Source organism: Bubalus kerabau, chromosome 15 (assembly GCF_029407905.1).
Source record: "Bubalus kerabau isolate K-KA32 ecotype Philippines breed swamp buffalo chromosome 15, PCC_UOA_SB_1v2, whole genome shotgun sequence".
Classification (NCBI taxonomy): domain Eukaryota; kingdom Metazoa; phylum Chordata; class Mammalia; order Artiodactyla; family Bovidae; genus Bubalus; species Bubalus kerabau.
In genome coordinates this window covers 56654857-56675503 of record NC_073638.1, presented here as the reverse complement: position 1 = coordinate 56675503, position 20647 = coordinate 56654857, and the positions used below count along the sequence as shown (strand labels likewise).

At 51.3% G+C, this 20647-nt stretch overlaps 1 protein-coding gene across 1 annotated transcript in view; it reads left to right on the top strand.

Moving 5' to 3' along the window:
* LOC129627863 (guanylate cyclase D-like) overlaps positions 1-19549 on the top strand; it is a 43844-nt gene extending 24295 nt beyond the window's left edge. Inside the window, 11 exon segments of the mRNA XM_055547327.1 lie at positions 1804-1928; positions 1930-1965; positions 2377-2453; positions 2456-2568; positions 9859-9931; positions 9934-10032; positions 10963-11061; positions 12408-12502; positions 13007-13091; positions 14126-14192; positions 18992-19549. Coding sequence (XP_055403302.1) covers positions 1804-1928; positions 1930-1965; positions 2377-2453; positions 2456-2568; positions 9859-9931; positions 9934-10032; positions 10963-11061; positions 12408-12502; positions 13007-13091; positions 14126-14192; positions 18992-19100 — 978 coding nt within the window. The 3' untranslated portion in view covers positions 19101-19549.
* The last annotated feature ends 1098 nt before the right edge of the window (positions 19550-20647 follow it).

The following is a 20647-nucleotide window of genomic DNA, read 5'->3' as shown; positions in this document are numbered from 1 at the left end:
CCTTAGGTGATGTCTAAAAGGACTAACTCTGATCCAACTGGACACACTGGTGTGACCATCAAGTGAAATAACTAAGCCAAAAAAAAAAAATATTTTTTCTGAGGAGAGAATAAGGAGAAAGAGCACTGACCCTGAAGTTGAAAGACTTAAACTGTGTTCATATAAGATTGTTCTGGGAGTATCAGCCAATGTAATTAAGCAAGAAAATGAAAGTTGTAAAGGAAGAAGAAAATGGGCTTCCCTCATGGTTTAGTGGTAAAGAATCTGCCTGCCAATGTAGGAGACTCGGGTTTGATCCCTGGGTCAGGAAGATCCCTTGGAGAAGGAAATGGTAACCCACTCCAGTATTCTTGCCTGGGAAGTCCCATGGATGGAGGAGCCTTGCGGGTTACAGTCCATGGGGTTGCAAGAAACTGACATGACTGAGAAGCTAAACAGCAACAACAAAGAAAAAAATAATTGTGTTTGCATATTCTATGATTTTGTTCCTGGGCAATGCAAGGGAAGCAATGGAAAACACACTCCAAATGATAAAATAATTCAGTGGGGTGGCTGGTGATAGAATTAATATATAACAGACCCCTGTTTGAAATGCAGTTCCACCATTATGTGGTTCTCAGCAAGTTGCACTTCTCAGATCCCTTGTTTCTTCATTATAAATGGGAGCCCTCCTTGCAGAGTCGATCTTACAGTCAGCTTCTTGTCCATGTTGCTGTCTCAGGGTCAGCAGCTCTCACACCCATGGCAGCTGCCCTAAAGCTTGTGCCTCTGCTTCTAATGGGCAATACAAAATATGTGCTTTTCAGGGGCTGCTGACACTCCCCACCTTACAGACATTCGCCTGAGAAAAGCAGTATTAATGAAGGTTGGATATAAACACCTACACACACACACACACACACACAGGTCAAGATGCTGGATTTAGACAGGAATAAACTCCTCCACTTTGATCATCATTAATTTGATTTTCCTGCTGATTGCACTTTGGTAAGGTACAAACCACACTGGGAAAAGTTCTAGTAAGTCTCTTTAGAAAACAAGGCTAAGGTTGTTGTTGAAGGTACAGTTTATAACATCATCTTACAAAGACCTAGGAGAGGTACTTATTTCTGCTCAGCACCAGCAGTTTGTATTCCTTCCGGGAAACTAGTTTAATGCTCCATTGTCTCATGGACTCCATATATTATGTAATCGCTGTTTCCCTCTTTTCCTTGTTGCTAGGGAGCTCATATCCAAAATTGTGGCCAAATTGTAGCCTGCATTTTACATATAGACCTCACTCCTGGATTGACTTCTTTAGCTTTTGCTTTCCTTTGGTCTCAGTGCCCTTACATATTTATAATTTTGTTTTGTAAAAAAATTTTTTGAACAAAGAGAGAAATAAAGAGGCAGAAATAGATTATATACATGAGCAATCTACATATAATGCTTCTGTGTATCTACCCATCTATCCATTCACCCAACCAACTTATCTTTGAGAACAAAGAATGTCTATTCCACAGTGTTTTTGTAAGAACCAAAGTGTTTGTTAATGGTGATACAATGCTGGGCATGGGTTCCTTTGCAAAGTCCTCTCAATGCCTGTCTGCCTCACAGAGAACTAGCCCATTTTTCCTCCCTGCTGTCTCTGCTTTCCCTTGTCAGATCTGCCACCCCTTGCCTATTACCTACCTACTCCCCACCATCCAACTCTTCCGGGCAGGGACTATATCTGGTTCATTCCCGTGGCCTAGATTCTCAACCTGAGGGCCAAGTGCTCTGCTGATCTTCATGGATAAATTGGGATTTTCATTCCATTTTCAGTTCGAAAGCATCAGCCAAGGCAAGAAGACCAGTGTTGCTGACCCTATGCTGCGGATGCTGGAGAAGTATTTCCAAAGCCTGGAGGACCTGACCCAGGAGCGGACTGAGGAGCTGGAGCTGGAGAGACAGGACAGAAAGGTTGCTCTCTCGGATGCTGCCCCTGTGAGTGGACCTGATTGTGCCTCTAGCCTCAGTGCCTCTGAGCATGGGACCTGGGGAGCTGGGACAAAGCAGGTACTCAGTAAAGCTGGGTTCCATGAGTTGATTCAGTTCATTTGTTGTTTATTTACCCATCATATCTTCATAGAGCCCTTGCATGCATTAGGCACTGTGCTGTGCACATGAGTATTGAATTTCTGCTGCCTCTTTCCTTTGGGAACAAGTACAAGGTGCAGTGTCCCCACCTGACTTCAGAGGAAGTAACGTCCAGAGAGGGGAACCAGCACACAGCAGACCTATCCCAGACCCCCTGACACTCATCCCAGGACTTTCCCACAGATACCCCTCCCTCACTTCCAACTGTGGAAAGAGGGTCCTCCCACCTTGTGACTCTGGCCCTTCCTATCCCTTCAGGTCTGTGACTGAAGCTCTGAAAATGGGGGCAGCCGTGGAGCCAGAGTACTTTGATCAGGTTACCATATACTTCAGGGACTTGTGGGCTTTACCACCGTCGCAGCCCTGAGTGAGCCCATTGAGGTGGTGGGCTTGCTCAGTGACCTCTACACACTGTTTGATGAGGTTCTGGGCAACCATGACACGTATAAGGTAAGAGGACTCGGAGGCAGGCATTCCATCTCTCTCTCTCCTCTACGTTGCGTTTGCATCACACCTATATTTCCAGTCATTTACTTATGCATCTTCTATCAGTAAGCTATTGCTGTGTAACAAACAACCCCCAAACCCAATAGTGTAAAACAATACACATCTATTCTTGCTCACAAGCCTATAGGTCCAGCTAGAAAATTCTCTGGATTCGGCTGGGCTCACTCATACATTTGTGGTCAGTGTGGGTGAGAGGAAGCTCTCCTGATTTTGGCTGGACTCTGAGTGCCTTGGCTGAGACAACTCGGTTCTGGTCCACATGGTACCTCACCCTCTAGCAGGCGAGTTGGTATTATTTAAAAGGTTTGGCAGAGTTCTGAGAGAGAAAGCAGAAGTTCAGAAGTCTTTTTAAATCTAAGCTGAAACTGGGTACATTATTTTTGACATATTCTATAGGTCAAAGTAAGTCAAAAGACCAGCCTAGATTCAAGAGGTAGGAAAATAAATTCTACTTGTTCCAGGTGAGGGTCGACAGATGAATCAGCTTCTGGGCCTGCCCACAGGGAGCTCTCAGTGCTGTCTGTAAAAGAGGAAGACAACTGTGAAATTGATGATCTGGGGAGGCAGAGGAGGCTGAGAGGGCCTCTAATCCAGCTGGGAGTAGATGTTTAGAGTAAAGAGCAAGGAAGTCTTCCTGGAAGAGGTGCTGGCTTCCTAGCATTGTCCATCCCGGGTGTGGTTGCTCTGGGCAAGCAATGGGGTAATAATGTACTAAATTTTGAGGCTTGAGAGGGTGGCCCTAGTGAGTGTGAGAAATGCCAAATGGGCTTTGATGGCTGGCCATGAAGTGGGCCATCAGTGGAAGTGGGTGGGAGACCCTGGAGCGGGCAGCAGGGGCCTTGGCAGAGCCACCAACCCCCTCCATGATCTAGTCCCCGTGTACCTCTCAATCCTGGGTTTGAGTCCCACCCTGGACACCAGCTTCTGTGTCACTTTGGTTTCCCCTCTCTGGGCCTCTGTTTCCTTATTTATTAATATAAAACAGGAATAATGATTCCTGTCCCAGGGGATTCATAGACGATGGGCAGATTTTCTCCCCCTGGTAGAAATTCTGTATAAAGCTGTAAGCCTGTGAAAGTGAATAGCCTTCTGCCCTCTCTGCCTGCCATGGGGGCCTTCCCAACCCAACCCTGCCCCTATTCTGATCCCATTGTTGGGGGTCCCAGATCAGCCTCAGACATGGTGGAGGAGGTGGGGAGGAGCTCCCAGGAGACAGCCATACCCTGGCTCCCCTGCTCTTCACCTTCACTTGTGACCTGCCAGCCCCCTTCCTGCCACAGCCCTCCAGGAAGACTGGGGCTGGAGAGGGCCAGGCCCTGGGCTGGGCTGAAGCCAGGAAGGGAAGGGTGCATGGGCAGGAAGTTTCAGAGGTGAGAACTAACTCTTTGAGGTGCCAGGTAACCTGCTGATAGCATTACACACAGTATCCAGGCAGCAGTAGTCACCAGTATTTATTGAGTGCTTACTGTATACTGCACACTGGTATGCAGTCTGTTGCTGCTGCTGCTAAGTTGCTAAGTCGTGTCTGACTGTTAGCGACCCCATGGACTGCAGCCTACCAGGCTCCTCCATCCATGGGATTTTCCAGGCAAGAGTACTGGAGTGGGGTGCCATTGCCTTCTCCGGGTATGCAGTCTAGATGCCTTATATGTATCGTACCATTTGATCATCATAACAACATAACAAGCTGTGAGGTAGGTACTAGCACCCCTAATTTACTGATGAAGAAACATGGGGTTGAGCAGCTGGACTCAGCAGGATGTGAAGCTGAGACTTGAACTTGGACATTCTGAAAACTAGCTTCCTCAGGGGTCATGGTCCTCCCAGGACCCAGACCTCCTCAGGATAAAGCCACAGGTTCACAGCCGGCCCTCCAGGAGTGGGCCCCGCCTCCCTCCCCAGTGACTCTCACTCTGCCTCTGTGCCCTCTGCATTCCTCACACAGGCTTTGCTCTCTTGCTGTCTCTAGCCACGAGGTCTTCACACATGCTGTTCCCTCCTCCTGGAACCCTGCTCACCCTCCTCTTCTGCTCCCTCCTGGTGTCAGGTTAGCGTCCCTGCCCTCGCACCCGTAGTTAGGAGCTCTTGCGTGATGCTCACATAACAACCCCCGGACGTGTCGGTTCCAACCTAAACCACTCTGTCCCCAGTGCTTGGCAATGTCCAACATGTGGTGGGTCCTCAGAAAATATGTGTTGACTAAATGAGGAGCTCACTAAGGCCCAGAGAGGGAAACGACTTGCCCGAGATCACACAGCTGGTAGGTGACAGAGCCAGGACAGGAGCCTGCCAAGTCCACCACCACTGCCCAGATCTGTTCACTGCCCCACACTGACCAGCGGACACCTGAGCTGCTGATATTCCTAGCACACAGCTTCCCTCCTGTTTCCCATTCAGGACTCCAAGTTCCTGCCCCAGCCCACGGCCTGAGGCATTCTCTGTCATGCTGGCTGTGTTCCCCTCTTGTCTCCAGAGCCTAGGAAAAGATTCTTCATCTCCTCGTGCTGGGCCCTGCAGCTTTGATGCGCCCTGAGTCACCCCTGGCCTTGTCTCTTCCTCTCCTGCTAGTCTTTTCTCACACATGTGTCCCTCTCAGCTCTGAATCACGCTTTCTGATCTGCTCTGAACTCTGGCCAGGAGGTCTGCATCTTTCTGGCAGACCGGAATGAAATAAAACAAGGCCTGCACACCCGTCCAGATGTAGGGAAATGGGAGGCCGGGTCCTTCCCAAGTGCAGGCAGCTCTCTCATCGCTCACTCAGCTGCCTTGGGTTCCCCTCCATTCCAGCAGGATCTGGTTACTGCTCTTTAATCCAGTCTGGGCTGGGAGGCAGCCAGGTGATCATTTCCTGGTTCCCAAGGGGTCTGCGATTCCCTCCCAGCAGATACTGAGAGAGCACTTTCATGGACAGAACTCCATAGCAGGGCCCTGTGGGCTGCCGGGTGGTGGGGGGGCTGGGGGGTGGCGGGGGGTTGCATGCGGAGGTATGGAGGAGGAGTGGGGAGGAAAGGGCTTTTACTCCAGTCCTCAACCCAGAGGGTGAGCCTGGCCCCACCCACATGGCTGAGCCACTCTGAGCATATCACTTCACCTCTCTGAGCCTCAAGCTTCCATTTGTAAAACAGAGGTGAAAGTGACTCTGGCTTAGGGTGGTCCTGCAGATTGAGCGGAATGTGAGAGAAGGTGCTGATGTTCATGCCAACACAATGATGAGCACAGCATGTACTGGCATTGATATCTCCTCCTGAAAGTATCCAATAGGGGGAGGTGGCGCTAGTGGTAAAGAATCTGCCTGCCAATGCAGGGCATGCAAGAGATGTGGGTTCTATCCCTGGATTGGGAAGATCTTGTGGAGGAGGGCATGGCAACCCACTCCAGTATTCTTGCCTGGAAAATCCCACGGGCAGAGGAGATTGGTGGACTGTAATCCATGGAGTCACAAAGAGTCAGACATGACTAAGCAACTGAACTCACGCAGACGCGCCAGTTAAGCATCAACAGAGGACTGACTTGGCCTAGGGATTGTCACAGGATATCTCATTTAATCCTCACAGTGCCCCTCAGAGGGATGGATTATTATTCCGACTGTACAGATAAGGATACAGGCTCAGAGAGGTAGGTGACTCACCCAAGGTCGCACAGCAATTCGAGTCTGTGTCTGTTAGTATGGAAGCCTTTGCACCCACCTCTCCTCTGGCTGTGTTCTCTCCGCTGCTAAAGGACACCTGTGTACAAGGAGCTGCAGCTCTCAGTTGCAGCTGAGTGCCCCCTGTGACAGAAATCTCTGGTGATCGTCTTTGGGAGTCTGAGCTCCAAGAGAGCAGAGACTGTGCCTGGTCACCTTTCTGCTGCTAGGGTTGTAGGGTGGTTATTAATTACATCAAACTCTCCCTTCTTGCTCAGGTGGCAGGCAGGTGGAGGGCTAGAATTCAGCTTAGCGGCTTGGAGAATGTAGTCTGGATGTGCGGCCACCTCGGGGCTTTCTCCTGCTCCTCCATGCCAGTTTGGACCTTGGGTCACCCATCTGAGGCCGCGCTGGGTGCCTAGAGCAAGCGTACTGTTCCTGCACTGCCCCTGCACACCTGGTGAGCTGGGAGTGGGGCTAGCGAGCAGGAGGACTCCTGGGCTGCCTCTGGGAGGCAGGACTTGGCCCAGACATACGTGCTAACCATGTGCAGGGCAGGAAAGAGGGAACCCCACATAGCAGGCAGATTCTCCCCACAAGAGAGAGAGAAAGGGCCCAAGCTGTGCGCATCAGGAGGCAGCATAGAACATGGGCTCTGGATTTGCTCTGAACAAGCTCACGTCTGTGCTGTGTGATGGTGGTGAGTGACTTAACCTCTCTGGCCCAGTTTTCTGTTTGCAAAATGGCAATAGTACCTGCCTCACAGAATTTTTGTGAAGATCAAAAGCATTAATATTTGTAAAGGGTTTGGAATTGTGTCTGGCATGTAATGACTGCTGTATAAGTATTTAAAGGAGCACTTACTTAGTGCTTCTTCCCATCTTGCCAGTCAGATAATGCGCTCGTCTTCCTGTGAGGAAGAAGTGTGGGCAGAGGGAAAGCCAGGGCTTGCCCATATTCTTCCCTCTGGGCTGTGAGGTGGGAGGGCTCTCCTCTGTGGAAATGTACACAGTAGGGGGGCAGCTGTGTCCTGTCCCTGGCGCATTCATGCCAGCCCACAAGTAAGTGCTGGGTGGGCGACAGTGAATGATGGAAGGGAGATGGAAGGGGAAGGAAACGTGTTTCCCAGCTGATGATGAGGGAGACTTTATGGTCTCAATACAATGTGAACTGGGCTAATGGAGGGCCCAGATCTCAACAGATAGAGAACATTTCAGGGGCAATCAGGGCCTGGAGGTGAGCAAGCGCTGAGTGTCTCTGTGGAGAGCAAAAAGGTTCCCATTTGGCTGAAGCATGGAAAACCAGTAGCAATTGTTAGGAGTAAGTCAGGGAATTCTAGAAATCATGGGAATCCCTGATCACTAGCTCCATGGGGAGTGAATTTTAAGCCATTGGCTGTAGGGAGCAAATTTAAGTATCTGAGCTCAGTAGGGCGTGATTAGGGCAGATCACTTCTGGGTACTGGGGCAGAGATATCCCAAGTGAGGGAGAGGGAAAGTTGGGGGACAGAGCTAGGAGGGCACAGTCCACAGCTAATGATGGGGAAGGAGATGCATTGAGTTACAGCACCCCCTGTGGACATGAGAAGCATCATCATTATTATCACTGTCTCAGTTCAATTCAGTTGCTCAGTCATGTCTGACACTTTGTGACCCCATGGACTGCAGCATACCAGGCCTCCCTGTCCATCACCAACTCCCTGAGTCTACCCAAACCCATGTCTATCAGTGATGCCATCCAACCATCTCATCCTCTGTCGTCCCATTCTCCTCCCACCCTCAATCTTTCCCAGCATCAGGGTCTTTTCCAATGAGTCAACTTCACATGAGGTGGCCAAAGTATTGGAGTTTCAGCCTCAGCATCAGTCCTTCCAATGAACACCCAGGACTGATCTCCTTTAGGATGAACTGGTTGGATCTCCTTGCAGTCCAAGGGACTCTCAAAAGTCTTCTCCAACATCACAGTTCAAAAGCATCAATTCTTTGGTGCTCAGCTTTCCTTATAGTCCAAATCTCACATCCATACATGACTATTGGAAAAACCATGGCTTTGATTAGATGGACCTTTGTTGGCAAAGTAATGTCTCTGCTTTTTAATATGCTGTCTAGGTTGGTCATAACTTTCCTTCCAAGGAGTAAGCGTCTTTTAATTTCACAGCTGCAGCCGCCATCTGCAGTGATTTTGGAGCCCCCAAAAGTAAAGCCTCTCACTGTTTCCACTGTTTCCCCATCTATTTGCCATGAAGTGATGGGACTGGATGCCATGATCTTCGTTTTCTGAATGTTGAGTTTTAAGCCAACTTTTTCACCCTCCTCTTTCACTTTTATCAAGTGGCTCTTTAGTTCTTCTTCACTTTCTGTCATAAGGGTGGTGTCATCTGCATATCTGAGGTTATTGATATTTTTCCCGGCAATCTTGATTCCAGCTTGTGCTTCATCCAGCCCAGCGTTTCTCATGATGTACTCTGCATAAAAGTTAAATAAGCCTGGTGACAATGTACAGCCTTGATGTACTCCTTTCCCGATTTGGAACCAGTCTGTTATTCCATGTCCCAGGTGCTAAGGGAGAGTGCACACACTTGGCTAGAAAGAAGGTTCTGCTCTTCAGGTCCAGTGATGCTTGAGGAGGGGCAGTGCAGGAGCAGGGCTCTTTAACCTGCAAATGGGAAGACTCGAGAAGTAGAGTTGCTACCTTCAAGCTTGGCTGGCCTGGCCTGTGACAGGGGAGAAGGCCATGGCACACATCTGTGTCCCCAGGAACTGAAAAGGTGTCTTCAGAATAGAGAATGAGCTTGAGAATAGGAAAGGTTTGTAGCTTGAGTTCAGAAGGTAGAGCTGGAGCCAGCAGGTGAAAGGCAGTTGCCATTCAACTCAACTTTTGTGAATTAGAGTTGCCTAGAGGGAGAAGCAGCCACCTCAAGAAGAAGATGTGAACAGGCCCAGACAGCCACTGGAAAGGCAGATGGGTGGCCTTTTAAAGTCCCTCCTGGTTCTTAGACTCAGATTCTGTTGTCTCCAAAACTGTTAGTGCAGGAGATGATGATGGTGGTGATGGTGGTGATGGTAAAGACTGAAGTTTCTGCTTATTGAACATCTATGATGAAACTGGCTCTTTACTACTGTATCTTTAATATGCATTTCATATAAGAGGAACAGAGGCTCGCACAAGTGAAGCGGCCAGACTAGGGTAAATGGCAGACCCAAGGTTTATATCCATCTATCGGATTTCAAACTCTACATTCTTGGAGTACATCTTGGAAGATCAAGGGTTGGGAAAGTAGGCTATGTATCCAATATATGTGTGCTTCTCTCCAGATGAGGCCCTGATCTGCCTGCAGTGTTGTGCAGTTGGGACACCCAGCTCTGCTGTCAAGATGCTCATGGCCTGGGCTCAAAGGAGATGAGACAGGCACGGTTACCTTCAATTCAGACAAAGGTGATCTTAAACATGCAGATTTAATCATTGCTAGAGAGGCGGGGAAAGATGCCACTGTGGGCCAGAGATTTGAGGGGTGGGCCAGGGGTTCCTGAGAGGTGGCCTTGTGTGGCACGTGGATCAGTCCAGGGAGGACAGTGCTTGTACTGGAGCATGAAGGCTGTGACTTCTAGGTGCAGACCATCGGGGATGCTTACATGGTGCCCTCGGGACTGCCCAGGCACAACGGGAGCCGGCACACTGCCGAGATGCCAACATGGCCCTGGACATCCTCAGCTCTGTGGGTGACTTCCAGATGAGGCATGTGCCCCCTGTGCCCATTTGCATCAGGGCTGGCCTGCACTCAGGTAAGGACTTGGGGCTGTGGGAGCCTCCCAGCCCTGCCGGAGGCGCTGGCTGGGACAACCCAATGGGTTCTGAAATTCTGAGATTCTAAAACTCCATAATACAATTTTTTTTAACAATTTTCTTCTATTATTTTAAGCTTCTAAGATATTATAAATCAAACAATCTGTTTTGCTTAGATTCACTTTTTTTTTTTTTTTTTTCGGTCTCATCATCTGTCAAGGGCATCTAAGTCCCTGGTGAGAAGCTGATAGAAGAGGCAGGACAGAGACCTTCTGTGGTCAGGCAGACAACTAAATTTCTGCGGGGTGGGGACTAGGAGATGCCTCGGGGCCTCTACTATAGTATATCTTTCTCATGCCCCTACCCCATAAAGTCCAAACTTCTCAGCCCCACATAGCCTCCAAGACCCTTGCTAATCTCTGTAGCCTCATCTCCCACTTGGTGTTTCATCCATACTCAGCCACTTGCAGTTTCCCACAGGCATGTGGGCTCTCTGCTTCTGTGGCTTTGCACCTGCTGTTCCCTGCCCACTCATTTTCTTATCCTTCAAGACACAGTTTATATACCGCTTCCTCCAGGAAGTCTTCAGGGCTGGGTCAGAGTCCCCTTTCTGGACTGGCACAGCTCTGGTGCTTCCCTCTTCATGACATTGGTTATAGTTTACACATCTCCCCCTGCCAGGCTGAGGGCTCCCTAAGAGCAGAGCCTAGATTTTTCTGTGTCCTCCTACCCCCAGCCCAGAGCCAGGCACAGATATCACCTCTTCTCTGGGTGTTGTTGGAGACGCCATACAGCTTCATCCTCACCCTGTAGCTGGAGCCCAAAATGTAGGGTGGGGACAGTAGTTTAGGGGGAAGGGTGAGAAGGACGAGACTGTTGCAGGGACTTCTCTTGGGTCTAGGAGCTCACTGGGCACATTTGAGTTTCAGGGCCCTGCGTGGCGGGGGTTGTGGGTCTCACCATGCCTCGGTATTGCCTCTTTGGGGACACTGTTAACACCACATCCCAGATGGAGTCTACAGGGCTGTGTGAGTGTCTCATACTTCTACCCTGTCCAGGGAGGGACTCTCAATAACCGCTACAGCCTGGCTGTTTGAACCAGTGCTTAGTAACCAAGCCACCACCTGATGGCCGCGTGCCCTAGTCACCAGTGAAGCCAGTGCGGCATAAGGAGATGATGGATGTCGCTTATTTAAAAAAAAAAAAAAAAAAAAACTTAACACAGGGCTTTTGTGATGATCTCATGAGAGAATTAGCAGGGAAAACAATGACTTGAGGGGCAGGAAACCTGGGTCCTCAGCTGGACCCAGCATCCACAGTGTCCTTGAGCCAAAATGCTCCTCTAGGTCTTGGTTTCCCCATCTTTAAAATGAATGGGCTTCCCAGGTGGCTCAGTGGTAAAGAATCTGCCTGCACTGTAAGAGACGTGGGTTCGATCCCAGGATCAAGAAGATCCCCTGGAGAAGGAAATGGTAACCCACTCCAGTATTCTTACCTGGGAAATCCCGTGGACAGAGGAGCCAGGAGGGCTACAGTCCATAGGGTCACATAGAGTCAGAAATGACTGAGTGTGCGCACATGCGTGCGCGCGCGCACACACACACACACACACACACACACACAGTGAGTGGACCCCTTTCAATTTTTAAAATGCCATGTTAGCCACTTGCTGGCAGCAGGAGCCACTCTGATGGCTTGATTATAGCAGTGAAATCAAAAGACTCTGATGCTGGGAGGGATTGGGGGCAAGAGGAGAAGGGGACGACAGAGGATGAGATGGCTGGATGACATCACTGACTCGATGGACGTGAGTCTGGGTGAACTCCGGAAGTTGGTGATGGACAGGGAGGCCTGGCGTGCTGTGATTCATGGGGTCGCAAAGAGTCAGACACGACTGAGCGACTGATCTAATCTGATCTGATCTGATAGCAGTGAAAAAGCTCAGCCTCTGCTCTGGCTGCACAGATTGTGTGCTCTCTGATGTTGCTCCATACACATCGTGCTTAACCAGATGTGGTGGCCTTAGTATGGAGTCCTGCCCTTGAAAGTAAAATAACTGCTTATCTGCACTGATCAGCCTTCAAAGACTTCCCTACAAGTAGAGATTACGTTCAGACTTCAGCTTCTGTTTTGGCTTCAGCTTGTGTTCTTCTTAACCTCAATCCACGTAATTTGCTTTTCCTTGAAACTGCTGCTTTAGTGCCCAACAATCTACTGGGGGACAAGAAGGCCAGGCAAAGGGCATTGCATGAATCAGAATTGTGTGCCTTGATGGCTGGAAGTGGGGGCTGTTACAGGCGCTCAGTGATTTTGCCAAACACTAGGTATGATCTCACCAGGGAATAACTTGACTATTACCTTCCTTTCTCCTCAGCGTACAGAATTCATGTCAGCAGAAGCACCGTCCAGACACTGCTCAATCTGGATGAAGGCTACAAAATTGACATCAGAGGACAGACTGAGATAAAGGTGAGAGACTTGCTTTCCTGGAATTGATTGGAAACATCTCCAGAGGTCCAGCTTCTGTGGGCAGTGGGAGAGATTCTCACCTGACTGATGTCGCTGAAGCAAGGCCAGCCTGGGAGCTGATCGCCCTCCGTGTCCTCCGTATTCCCCTAGTTCTGTGGAAACGTTTCTTCCTGGGAGCCACAGCCTCATCTGGCTCCTCATGAGGAGAAGTGCCAGGGCAGAGAAGTTACTTCTACTGATGGCCTACCTGGGCGGCATACTGATGCGCAACAGATATTAACATATTTATTACCACAGGAATGATGAAAGGAGGCTCCATGTCCCTACTGTATAGTTGAGGAAATTAAATTAGAGATGCAAAGAGATTTGTCCAAAGTCACAGAGTTGGTCTTAGATCTGGTGGCTCCAAAGCCTGTGCCTTCTCCATAGCACTGTCGGGCTCCTACTCATCCTTCAGAACCTTAGCACAGACCTCAGCTCTCACTGAAGCCTGCCCTGACCCAGGAATACTTCTTCTTCCTTTCCCCCAACAATAACTATCCTGTCTTCTCTGTGCACCCACCAGTCCCATGGCTGACCCTCTGCTGTTGTAGAGTGATGCTGGGTTGTCCCTGCCCCTCAGCCCTGAAAAGGCAGGGATTGGTCGTCACCTCTGTATTCTTTTTTTTTTTTTAATATCACATTTAATAATGGTACCATCCTATGAATGACTTTTCTTCTTACCCTACCCCCTTTCGTATCCCCAATTCCTCAGGTAGAGCTGGGCCTACTGAGTGACTGAAGCAGCCAAGGCATTTAAAGGCCGAGGGCTGTGACTGGGCCCCACCAACTGGGTGCCCCACGGGACTGACTTCATCACACGGTGAGATGTCAGAGCAGGAGAGTGCAGCTCAGAGACGAGCAGTAACTTGCCCAGGGTCACATAGCCTGAGAGGGCCAGTGTACGTGGAACACTTTGCTCTGGAGGCTGAGGTTATGAGAGAGTGAGCTGGAGTAAGGGCAGGCATGTCTTGTTCAGGGGAGTGGGTGCTAGAAGTCCTGAGGAGCGGAGGATTCTGATGACGGGAGGGGACGCAGAGTGGGAGTGGGGAGGGCAGCATGCCAACCTCAGGTTCTTTGGCCTGACCTGAGGGATCCCAGGGTCTATACCCATCCCTGGGCCAGGTGGGACAAGAAACTTCTAGGACAGCCAGCCCTGATCCCTGTACCCCTCGTGGCCCCTCCACTCCTAACCTCCAGGCAGCTGCACCCCCACCCCAAGGAAGACCACCGGAACCTTTGGCTATTTGGGAGACTCACAGATCACAGACTCCTGGGATCTTAGTGTTCCATGTCTGCTGGTTATAGAATTCAAGATTCATGATTTATTTACTTCTCTAATGGATAAACATAAATTCATTGAATCCTCACAACAACTCTGTAAAGTATTTAGGAAATGGAGGCACAGAGAGGTGATGTAAGTTGGTCAAAGTCACACAGCTACCAAGTGACAGAGCTAGGATTTGGACCCAGACAGTCTGCCTCCAGGCTCTAGGCTGCTCTCCTCCCAGCGGTGGGAATCACGCCGCTGCCCTTACTCTCTGCTTGAGGAGGTTTGCTAAGCTCCTTTCCTCTCTCTTCCAGGGGAAGGGCTGGTGGGGAAGGTGGGCTTCCCCAGACCCCTCCCCACACCTCTGGACATCAAACCAGGGTGAGTAAGAGGAATTTCCCCCCAAAGCTTGGCCTCTTTTGTTTGAAATTTGACACTTGTTATTTTTCTAATTATAAAGGTATTACCTGCCTAGTGTGGAAAACTTGGAAAATACAGGATTGTTTCATGACTAAATAATCTCCATCTTTCCTCTCCTGAGAGACAGCTGCTGTTAGTACTTCAGCATGGTTCCTGCCAGCCTGTTTCTGGGAGGTTTTTCATGAATGAGATCATTCTGTCTCCATAACTTCTCATTCTGGTCTGTTCTCTGCTCAGAGTCCTGAGCACCCTTCTGTATTATTCAGAGCACTTTACATACACACTCATAGCATCGGGATTGCAGAATGTGGGCACCATGATTGGCTCAAGCTCCCTCTTGTCGCCGAGCATGGAGACTCTTCCCATTCTGAGCCGGTTAGAGGTGAAGTGAAAGTGTTAGTCGCTCAGTGTCCCACTCTGTGCGACCCCATGGACTGTAGCTGGCCAGGCTCCTCTGCCACGGAAATCTCCAGTCAAGAATACTGGAGTGGGTTGCCATGCCCTCTGTTGCCATTTCCTTCTCTGGGGGATCTTCCTGACCCAGGGGTCAAACCTGGATCTCCTGCATTGCAGGCAGACTCTTTACCATCTGAGCTGCCAAGGAAGCCCTAGGTGATACGTTGATAAATATCACTGGGCATTTGTCACCATTCAGACTATTTCTGCAGATGAGGAATTTACAGATCAAAGGTCCTCATATTTTAGGAGGTCAAAAGAAGCAAATTCTTGGAGAGCTGGTGCCTGCCTTGCAGTTGGGCTCTTCCCTTTGTCCTCTGTCCTCTGTGATCCCGCATCCTACTCTGAGGGCAATGAGGGTGAGGTAGGAGAGTGCTGTGCTGTGCTGTGCTGTGCTCAGTTGCTTCAGTCATGTCTGACTCTTTGCAACCCTGTGGACTGCACCAGGCTCTTCTGTACATAGGATTCTCCAAGCAAGAATACTGGAGTGGGTTGCCATGCCCTCCTCCAGGGGATCTTTCCCACCCAAGGATTGAACCTGGGTTTCCTGCATTGTAGACAGATTCTTTACCATCTGAGCCACCAGGAAAGCCCCCCCCCCCCACTTCCTATAAATGATAGTGAGTAAGTCACTTTAGTCATGTCCGACTCTTTGCAACCTCATGGTCTATAGCCCGCTAGGCTCCTCTGTCCATAGGATTTTCCGGGCAAAAATACTGGAGTGGGTTACCATGCCCTCCTCCAGGGGATCTTCCCGACCCAGGGATTGAACCTGGATCTCTTCAGTCTCCTGCATTGCAGGTAGATTCTTTACTGCTGAGCCACCAGGGATGCTGGTAGAGGGGTAGCAAGTACATTTTACAGCAACATGCTGTTCCTTACTCCCTTCCACTGGAGCCACAGGCAGTCTGCAGAGGCCAGAGGGCACAGGTGCTGCCTCTTGTTGAGAATTAGTTTCCTAGAAATGAGGAGGACCTAGGGACCACAGGGGCCCATGGGCTCATTCTACCAATGGGCAGCCGGCCTGGGGATGGACAGAGCCCCATCAGGGGTCCACAGCACAACCACATCAGAGCTTCCTGAGTGGGGCTTTTCCTTCATTAAAACTTCCAACTGACTCCTCTCAGCATTTCCAGGACAGGCCCCATCCCAGGCTGCCCCCCTGCTATCTCTCAAAGATGAGAAACCCCATGTAGGGCAGACACGGGCTTCCTGGGAAAAGACCAGTGCTCAAGCAGCCTCAAGAGCACATCCTCCACGTGGAAGGACTGGTGTGGACAGGAGCTGAGGGCAGTCAGAGTGGCCATTTCCTACCCCCGCTGCTGGGGTGTTCCAGGCCTTGGGACCCCAGGGAGCCCAGGCAGGGCCGTGCCCGGGGGCAGGCAGTGCCCCATTCATCTCCATCCCTGGGGTCCAGCGAGGAAGGAAGAGGGGGACACACACACTGGCATATGGAGAAGCCCCCAAGGTGCAGAACACACACAGGTGCACCCTTTAAAAAAAAAAATAAGGACACTCCAGACTGCTGGGTGCAAAACCAGCTTGTGTTCACAGAAGCCTCCACAGAACCCTGGGTCCTTCAGCTTGGCAGAAGGCTTGCTGGGTGAGGACCAGGCTGCGGCCAGGCTCTGTGACCTGGAGTAGGCTCTTGACCTCCCAGGGCCTTCCCCTAGGCAAGTGGCTGCAGCCCCCTGGCCCTGCTCAGTCCCTCCAGGTCCTCTACTCCAGCCGCCTCTCCAGCCCCCAAGAGCCACTGTCCTCTGAGCTTACTATCCTCAGCAGCGGCCCGTTTCTGCTTCTACGTGCAGACACTTTTCTCAGAAGGCCCGTCTGCTGACGCTGACCTCACTTCCTCATCGCCCACTCCCGCCCGGCCCCCGCAGCCTGACTTCCACCCCAATCCGCCCAGAAGGCTCTGTGAGGTCACTGGTGACCTGCACCCATGTCACCAGCATCGTGGGCAGTTTTAGTTCCCAACCTGACTGCGCAGTAGCGTTTCCCCCGCCTCCCTCTTCCTAGAAAGGCTCTCCAAGGCCTCCTCGGCACACTGCCCATGCACCCCGTTCCCCATCTCCTCCTCCCCCGGCTCCCCGCCGCTCCTCTCCTCTCCCCAGCCCTTCCACGCTGGGGCTGGACAGAGTTCCTCCCTGAGGCGGCCCTTCCTCTCCTGACACTGATGACAGCCCCCTCCCCTCTGGGCCTCGGCCCCCAACCTGCTCTGAGCTCCAGGCCCGCGGAGCTCTCGCTGCCCCCTCAACAGTTTCTTCTGGAGCTATCAGAGGACCTCAGACTCGCCAGGTCCACCGGAGGCCTGGCCTCCCCCAGAGTTCTCTTCTGGTGGGTGGCCTCACCATCCACAGTCAGAAAGCCAGTCCCTGTCCCGGAGACTTCAGCCAGATGGCTTCTCCATCACCTCCTCTCTCCTGGCCGCTGCAGGAGCTTCAGCTTTCATCCTTATCCATCTTTGCCCAGGAGCCAGCGTGATCGTTAAATAACAACACACACGTGATTCACATGGCTGTTCCCTGTTTAACACCCTCTGGGTCTTCCTACCTGAACTCTTTCATGCTCCCTCTGAGGCCCTGCTCTGTTGGGCCTGGGCCTGGGCCTGCCCCGTGGGCTCAGTTTTCTAGCACCTTGTACTGTGAGTTACCACCTCGGGGCCTCCCTCCTGCCCCTTAAGACTCACTGACTGAGCTTCCCGCCTCAGGGCCTCCATTCTCGCTGTACCCTGTGCCTGGTCCCTTCCTGTACTGCAGGTCTCAGCTTTGTTGCTGCCTCCTTCGCAAAGAGGCTCTCACCACACACTCTAATCAGTCCTGCCGCCGTCCCACCCCATCTCCCAGCCTTGTGTCCCTGAAGCACTTGTTACTCCTTGATTTTCCTTGCTGATGCATTTATGGAACCTCCCCCAGGAGGGTCTGGCTGGCTGGCCGATCCGCCTGCAGGTCTGCAGGTGACAGACTCCCAGGGAGGTGAGCTCTCATCTTCTCTCTCTCCCGACCCCTCTGCCCCATCCTGGGAGTGGGACCCAGCAGGTCTGGCAGCTATGTGTCACCCTGAGCTCTCTCAGCTGATGACTTTTCCACTCCAGGCCAGAAACTTTAGAAAGTGCCAGCAACGTTTTCATCTTCTTGGCTCAGGGAGGAAAGAGAGCGGAGATTAGGCCCAACAAGCTCGACCTGACCTGGGAGCCTCCCAGGACTCTCGGAAGCACAGAAGAATCTCACATCCACTTAGGCCCACGGACTTAGATACAGCAGGTGGGGGAACGGGAGTCCAAGCACACAAGTGCACCCGCCTGTGCACACACACCCTCCACCCTGCATGAGCATCAGATACGTATGCACGCAGAAACACCACCACGTGCCCCTCTGTTTACTGGGGCATGAGATCACAGACAGACAGACTCATAGACCCACAGAGAGATGCTTAGACAGACACACAGAATCTCTGCAGGAAGGACCAGCTGGGTGGGAACTTGTCTTGGACTTGTGTTTATGAGGCAGTTACCAAATCTTTGCTTGAACTGTATGCTCTAACTTGATTTCTTTTTTTAATAGTTTGATTTTTAAGTCGTTTTCTAACAATGCTTTTATCCTTACTTTCTGTATTTGCCGTATCTGCTGAAGTTACTTATCTTTATTTTGAGGGCTGTTTGGGGAAGCTGGTCGAGATCAGGGGATGGGGAATCCCCTACCTCGTGATTTGGTATAACCATGACCTAGGCAGCAGAACCCACAGAAGGGCCTCCCGTCACCTGTCACAGAGACACTCCACACCGGGACCCGTTTTCCACTCTGCCCCTGACAACTGTGCTCAGAAGTAGCTCTGCCAAGCTGCTGTAAGGCCCTGGCTGTCACTCACCACGTTGCTCCCTTCTCCGTGCATAGGTAATAATACCATTCCACACTCCTCTGGGCATATGTGGGAAGTAGGTGAGAAAATGAAAGTGTGTGCAGGCTGGGGAGCCAGTGTCCCTGCTCTGACTTGTGTTAAAACCCCAGAGCCACAGAGCTCCTCACCCCAGAGCGTTAGGCACAGAGCTGGGACTAGCTGCCCAACTCCTGGGAGGCCTCTGGACCCACGTGTAAAGGAGTGAGCGGCTCTTCACCTCCCTGGGCCCCGTCCCCTACAGACGGAAGTGTGGACAGCAGTGGTGTGCCTGTGGCTGGGCTGCTGCGGGAATCAGGAGACTCCAAGGACAGTGAGGGGGCTCCTTGTAATCAGCTGTGGGCTCTGAATGCCCACCACTGTTGTTCTGGGTGGTGGATTTATTATTCTTGTCTATCCTTTTCCTCTAGGGATGCCTGGCAGGAGCTCATAAACCAAGAGATCAAAGTGGCCTTTGCCAAAGCCCTCCAGAGCCCAGCGGGGCCCTGGGGTGCGGGGAGGGCCTCGGCCAGGCCCTGAGGAGCAGGATGGAGTGGGGCAGGGGCCAGCACCAGCCCAGAGACTCCTATGCTTGGACACCCCCGGGCCCTCTCCCTCCTCCACTCCCTGCAACAAGCTCCCTTGCTGAGTTCTCTGGCAGCCAACTGGCTCTCATTAATATGTGCCCTAGGGCAATAGTCACTGATGCTTTCCTCTGTGAATTCTACGGGTAAACTTGCCTCTTGACATAGAAACAATAAAAAACATAGAAATAGTCCCTTCCTTTCATGTTGTGCTTTGTTCTTGACAAACGGTTCTGACTCTCAGAGCTCATTATAGAGCTCACTATTCCTTTCATCGAGAACGCTGTCCCTGTTGTACAGTCGCGGTGCCCGAGCCCAGAGAGGAGGTCATCCTCTTCTGTTATCACTTCTCAAGCCTCTGTTTTGTCATCTCTAAAATGGGTTTGGAGAGGGCCCACACGAGGCTTGATCCTAACACAGGGCTCTGTCCACAGCAAATGTTCAGAGCGAGCTTCCTCCTTCCCCGCCTCTCCTCCCTAGCTGGCCTAACCTCTGTGCGCACTGTGTTGAGAGTCCAGGTCTTGGGCTCCCAAGATCTCAGGGAAGGGTAAGGAGGGGAGTGATAATTCCTGGGGTGTTAGGAAAATGAGACTTCTGTCTTACAGAAAAAAAAAAGAACCAAACCACAACTAGCTCATTAAACTGGCTTCCAACATCAAAGGGTTACTTTCCAAATCCCCGAGGCTGATTTCAGAGCAGCCGGACCAGACACACATGGAATTCATTTCCTTGACTGAGGGGAGAGGGTGGGGGCCAGGGGACAGGTTAAGCCCTGAACAAACTCGTCCTTCTTCAAGAGACCCCTTGGGAGGGCGGAGCTGGTACTAAAGCTGAACTGGGAGTAGTGGGGAGAATGTTCTACTGGGGGCTGTGCCGAGTGTGTGTGTGTGTGGGTGTGTGTGTGTGTAGATGTGAGAGGGATGTGGGTGACGTGTGTGGAGCCATGAGCTGCTGTGTGGTGGAAAGTGTTAGACTCCACTGTGAGAGATGCCCCTGCCATCCTGACCTGCACAGCTTTGGGCCTAATCTTTTTACTCCTCAATTTCCTCAAATGCCAAGTGGGATGGGTCACCCTTACTTCCCATGCTGTTGTGAGGATTCATGGAAAGGACTGGAAACACCACAACTGGGCCCCAGCAAGCTTGTGGTGTCCACGTTGAGAAGGGAGGGTGTCCACGTGCCCATCCTGGGACGTGCCCAGGGCTCTGTGCATAATTGTGTCTCCGCGTGCCGTGCCCCTGTGGCCTGGCCAGAAGCATGGCCCTGGTTCCTCTACTGAACTCTCCACAGCGACCAGAAGGCCTGAGGGATTTCTCTCCAGGCCTCAGCCACTTCATCTGTAAAAAGCTTCTGGTCTAATCGCCATGAGGCCCCTCTGCGTGAGCCTCTGTGCGTACCCATGGGCACACAGGTGGTCAGTGGAGAGCTAGCAGTGGGCACAGACCAGAATTCAAACCAGGATTCCGTTCCACTTTCCTCCCAGGAGCTGGTCTGTGGGCACCT